This window comes from Nicotiana tomentosiformis, chromosome 9 (assembly GCF_000390325.3).
Source record: "Nicotiana tomentosiformis chromosome 9, ASM39032v3, whole genome shotgun sequence".
NCBI lineage: Eukaryota > Viridiplantae > Streptophyta > Magnoliopsida > Solanales > Solanaceae > Nicotiana > Nicotiana tomentosiformis.
In genome coordinates this window covers 27,219,109-27,225,108 of record NC_090820.1, presented here as the reverse complement: position 1 = coordinate 27,225,108, position 6,000 = coordinate 27,219,109, and the positions used below count along the sequence as shown (strand labels likewise).

The 6,000-nt window shown below is 32.4% G+C and overlaps 1 protein-coding gene across 1 annotated transcript; it reads right to left on the bottom strand.

The window, feature by feature from the left end:
* Positions 1–349: 349 nt before the first annotated feature.
* LOC104112987 (protein SULFUR DEFICIENCY-INDUCED 1-like) lies at positions 350–4,374 on the bottom strand. Its single transcript, XM_009623048.4, has 4 exons — positions 4,089–4,374; positions 2,568–2,780; positions 1,606–1,761; positions 350–1,053 (listed from the first exon to the last, which is right to left on the bottom strand). The coding sequence occupies exons 1-4, from the start codon at positions 4,209–4,211 to the stop codon at positions 646–648; spliced, it is 900 nt and encodes a 299-aa protein (XP_009621343.1). The 5' UTR covers positions 4,212–4,374; the 3' UTR covers positions 350–645.
* Between the last annotated feature and the right edge of the window lie 1,626 nt (positions 4,375–6,000).

The following is a 6,000-nucleotide window of genomic DNA, read 5'->3' as shown; positions in this document are numbered from 1 at the left end:
CTATCATTGATTTATATGAAATAGCTTAATGAGGAAACTCAAATCAACAAAAGTAAGAATCCCAAGTAACAAAATGTATTTCCAAGGAAAAGAAAAAAGAAGGATCAAGAATTGTGAAATATCAATATTGACTGTATCTTGAATCCCCATCCCCCACCCCAACCTCAATTTGCACCATAACCTTTTTTTTTGGGGGGGGGGGGGGGGGGAGGATTTTGTGATTACATATTGTCTCGTGCAGCCTCATTAGTATGAGTTTTTTATGCTTTTCCACAAGGTATTAAAAGTTAAGAGAAATGATGTTCTTCTAAGTTTCAACATGTACATATCGACTATAAGCACTCGTGACTCATCAAAGAGGTCCTTCATCTAGTTACAATAGGAAATGAGCCCATTTTACAATCACTCTTCAAAAGAGTACTACATCCGCCCTTCACAATATAAAAGAAATTAAAACTGTGCAAAAAAGTATTCAAATTGTTACAATACTGTAGCAAGTATGTATGTAACAAAAAACTATATGCATCTACTCACATTTTACACAGAGAAACATCTATACTAAAAGTGCCTATTCTTCGTTAACGAGGAGTATAACTCTACTCAAACATGGAAAAAAAACAACAACTAAAGTCACTATTGAAGAGATCAACAAGCCAATTGATCTCTACATGGTGAAATTTCTTCAAAAATAGGAAGTCGCCTCGATCGAAATGGTGTCCACTCGTTCATCAACTTGTCAAGACCCTCAATAAATGCATCTTCTAAGTTTAATTGGGGAGAAGAGGAAGTGTATAAAAATGATCCAAATTGTTCCAATTCCTTCAATAGTTCCTCTGCACGACTCTTTGATTTAGGATCATCTGAGCCAGAGACTTTACCTTGTAAAACGTCTTCAAGAACCGACTTTGCTTCACTATATCGCGCTTGTTTTAGTAGGCACAGACATAGATTGCAGGCTTTATTGGCATCAGGGTCAATTTGCTGAGCTTTGTGATAAACAATTTCAGCAATTGCATAGTTGGTTTGTTGCATGTATGCCCAACCTAAATTACCCTACACAATGATCCATGTAGAAAATTTGTCAAAAGACTATATCTATAAGAATGCAATATAAACCAGCAGCTCATATTGTGATTCACAGACATAAACTTTATGAATATTTTCACTATCAATGTAATTTAATCTGTTGCGATAGGTAACCTGCCGAATTGATGAATATCCCTTTATTGTTCAAACTGAATCGAATCATTTTTGTAATTTTCTAAATATTTCAAAGTCTTTTAAGTTGAATTAATCAGATTAAATATTCGTTGTTCCTAGATAAGATATGTTATTTTCTTCAAATTTACCTTAGTTTTGGTTCTGATTTTGTGAATCAAATTGTATTTCGTCTCGAATTTTTCTGTTTATTCGTGGTCAAAGTACCCAAAATTGATTGACCAGATCCGGTACGGATCCCATACCCACACCCATACTAGTGTGGTGTCGACACGGGTGCGGAACCTAAACTGCCATGTTGGAGCAACTTAGGATAGAGTAAAAATTCTTTTACATTATCAGTGTAGAGAAGTTAAACTCCAGGAACCAAGGTATAGTTGAAAATACCAGTATTCTGGAGGTCTCTTGCTTGATAGTAACTTGAAACTTCCTTCCATGGGACCGAGCTGTCTTAGTCGGTTTACCATTAAATGCTTCTCCTTGATATATCATTCGCAGCTTCTGCTTCAACAGTTCAATCTGCTCCTCTAATTTTCCACATTTCTGCAACATTCACCAAATCAATTAGCATATTGACAAAGAGGAAACTCTTGCAAAAAAAGATACTACCATCAGTTTTTTGAACACTGTCTTCAAACTGACCGTTAAGATTTACCAGGAACGGGAAAAGAAAAACAATACTACCTCCCTTCTCCATATATTAGTTGTTTTAGCAAATTGAATTTGTACAGATATATTTAAATGTTTTCGTTAATGGGTGTGTAAAAATTTTAAAAGACAAATTATATGGACGGGTAGGAGTAACATATAGAAAAAGCATAATCAGTAAACTAAGTCGCAACTCTGTTCCTTCTATCTCTATCATCTACAAAAATACTGCACCATATAGATTTTCTAATCATGTTTGTTTGGATGGAAAATTGGAAACTTCAGAAATTTTAACATCAAGTGCGAAGTTTCTCATATACTTTCTTGCTTAACAACAAAAAGATACAGAATAATGGACAGGTTGACAAATTTGGCTGCTAACTAAATATCCATATTCTCTCTTACCACATTCAAAAGCAACTTCTCCACTGGATCTTAGTAACTTAAGTCAGAAAAACGGCAACAAAAAGAAATCATTTTCCACCAGATCATGTAATTGTTTGAAGAAGAAAATATCGTTTTTATATCACAATGTAACAACTAGCCCTTGAGCCTAGGGTCTTTGGAAACAACATATCTATCTTCACAAGATAACGGTAAGGTCAGTCTGCGTACAAACTACCCTCCTCAGACTCCACTTGGGATTAAACTGTGTCTAACCCTGTTGTTGTACAATGTAACAACTACTATGTATTTTGTACCTTGTATAAATCGATGAGGACATTGTCTAATGATTCTTGTGCTTGTTTCGAGCATCGTTCTCTAAATGATTTTATAGCTTCAATAGCCTCTTCAGATCGATCTTGTTGTTTCAAAACCACAGCCATGTCTTTCAAAGCACTATCAACTCTATCTCCTGCATTTATTGCCTTCCAAAATAGAACTATAGCAGCCTCTGGATCTTTTTCTACTAGCTGCAAGTAACATCATAATTAAGCTTGTTTCATATAATCACTTAATTAAAGAGTTAGATGAGTTTAAATGGACCAATAAAAAATTTATATAGTCTACCGTACCCCAAGTTGCTTAGTATTCAGGTGCAATTGTTATTGTTGTATTACTTCCAAATTCATTTGTAGTGTCACAACAACAATAACAACAATACAACAACAATAAACCCTGAAATCCCACAAGTGGGCATGGAAGGTTAGTATGCACGTATACTCTACATCTATCTTGAGAAGATAAAAGATATTGTTTTCGAGAGACGCTCGGCTCAAAAAGAAAAAACTTAGTTGTATTCATGTTTACACTAAACTAGGTAATTTAATCTTTAAAATCCACTATTCAATATGATGCGAATAGCTGGTAAAGTTGTTGTCACGTGACCAGAAGGTCACTGGTACGAGCCGTGAAAACAAGCGCAGAAATATGTGGCAAGACTGCGTACAATAGATACTTACCCGGACACCGCACATAATAGGAGCTTAATGCACAGGATTGCCTTTTTAATGGGTTAATTTCACTGATGGTCATTGAACTATCTTTCAATTTCACTAAAGTCATATAACTATTTTTGTCCCTTAAAAGTAACTAAACTTTACCATTGTCATTTAAAAGTCATTTTGACTCAAACCTCTACCATAAATATGACATGACATTAAATTTTATAATAAAAATCCAAAAATAAATGTCACATAAACTAATATGAGTCATACCATTTTAGATCCATGTGATTTGATCCATAATACAAATGAGTTTCGATCAAAAAAAATATCAATTCCATATTAGTTTAAAATGATTATCCTATACTACAAAGTTTTGTCTTTCCTGTCAAAAGCACATTCATAATTATTCTATACTAAAATAATCTATGCTAGAAATTTTTTATTTTGTTTGTATGACCCATAATTTATGGTAGGGGTTTGAGGCAAAATAACTTTTAAGTGACAATGATAAAGTTTGTTACTTTTAAGTGAATAAAAATAGTTATATGACTTTAGTGAAATTGAGAATGATAGGTGAAATTAACCCCTTTTAACGGGTGCGAGTAAGTTTGCGGTACGGGGGAATATAGGTGGGGTCAGCCACCAAGCATGTAGAGAAAAACTTGAAAAAGTTTGAGAATATACTCAAATTAGTGCAAATTATGAAAAATGTGGCCTTTAAAATGTCATACATAATTACTACGATAGTAATTACATTTTTTATCGTGATATATATATCTTCAAGAATATATATAGATAATAAAGGCTAACAATTTATTATGAGAAATAAATTACCTGTGCATATTTGGCTCGAACATAGGGACTATCACCGGGAGGAAGCTTATGAATAACATGATAAGGGTCTTGCTTCATTTCTCCTTTCTTTGTGCATAATCCATTGTTGTAATTCTTCATCATCTTAATTATTAACAATAATTCCCTCTCTTTTATCAAATTTATAGGGGGGGAAATGTATATCAAATATAAAAGGAAGAATTAATATAGAACAGGAGAAGATCTATGAAAGAAAAAGCTGAGGTTTTTTTCAGCAATGGAGGGAAGAGTTAGAGAGGAAAGGGAGAAAAATAAGATGCTTTAAAATATTGGGATCAGAGGCTGAAAATGAACTTAGACGATAAACAGTCTAAGTTCATTTGTTTGTTGGCTTTTCCGACAATTTATTCGCCACGTATGTAATCTTGACACGTGTCAGTTTCTATTTCCATTTTGCGTCTGCTTTCTGCTTTGGGAGAGACTTTTCCCTTTTCGTCTTTTTAGGTTTTCGGTTTTAGATTTCTAAATTGCAAATTACGCAAACAGTTTATTGAGATTTTTATTAAGGCCGAATATATCTAAAATTGACACAGTTTTTCATTTTAAACATTTTAAGTGGGCCTTGTTTTGATTGAATGTACGCCGGAAGTATACTAATCAGACACTTTATGTTGACATAATTGACAGCGTGAGTGGCACATGTACAATACTCATGTTTATTGTCCATTACTAAAGTCCTACTCAATATTTTTTGCATAAATATACGTGCATACATACATTTATCTCTTAATTATTTTATTTTTACTTAGAAAACCCTACCAAGCATGGTTTACTTTTTGACAAACTATACGGTACAACTCACCGCTATCAATAATAATTTTTGACCTACTATAGGTGTTCAATTGGATCAAGACTTACTTAAGGTATCTAAATGAAAAATCGTGATAATTTTAGGTGTCTCCATATCTATTCGGCCTTTTTTAATTCAATGGGATTGACCTAGATATTTGTTGGACTCAACACCTTCACTTTTGATCTATTAAACATTAAACCTAGTTTTTATTGATTATTATGTTGAATAAATGAGTGTCAAATATCCTTGATATCGTAGGGTTTGATTAATTTATCTGTATTTATTCTGATTATCTTTAGTCTAAAATTTGTATCTATTTTCAAAGATATTGATGGCCTAAAAATAATACTATGTGCCAACAGCTGGTTAATAGTCATGAAAACAAGAATTCTATTTTCATTTTGGTATTTCATTTACCCTCTTTCTCTTGTTTTTTCCCTCTTTATTTTACCTTTACTTAATTAATTATTCAATGTTGATAATAGTATTTATTTCTTTTTAATCTTTTGGGAGAGAAAGAACAAAGAAAACGTCACTACGCATAGATTGCCAAAAGGGAGAATTTTACTGGGTTTAGCTAGAAATTGGTTGAGATTCTTTCTTACCCCAAAAGGTGAAAAATGTACAGTCCTTTACAAAGTCTCTGAATTTGTGTTCTGTCCAATGTTTAGCAATTTTTGGGAAACCCCACGAATACGTTTTGACTGTTCTATTTTATTTATTATCTTTACAAGATGAAATTAAAAGAAAATTTATTTACTTTGGAGTAAAAAGTCAGCTTCATGTATCTTCGTGAATTTGCATGTTGGGTCAATAGATATTTAAAAACCGATTAAATCGGTCGAATCGTACCGTACCGAACCTATTTTTAGATTTCTTTTAATAAAATCGTAGATTTTTATATAAATATATAACTGTACCGACAATTAGGGTAAGTTTTTTATTTTATAAAAATAAACCGAAAAAATACTGAACCGTACCGAATAAATTTATATATATATATATATATATATATATATATATATATGTTAAGTTTAAAAATAGAATTATGAAAGTTGTTACAAGTCAACAAGTAACTAA

Bases quoted from the DNA above. Each gene is read 5' to 3' on its own strand.
- LOC104112987 (XM_009623048.4), bottom strand. From the start codon at position 4,211: ATGATGAAGAATTACAACAATGGATTATGCACAAAGAAAGGAGAAATG. The intron at 2,781-4,088 runs GTAATTTATTTC...TGTTACTTGCAG, and splicing joins TTCGAGCCAAATATGCACAG to CTAGTAGAAAAAGATCCAGA. The intron at 1,054-1,605 runs GTATTTTCAACT...ATCATTGTGTAG, and splicing joins AAGAGACCTCCAGAATACTG to GGTAATTTAGGTTGGGCATA.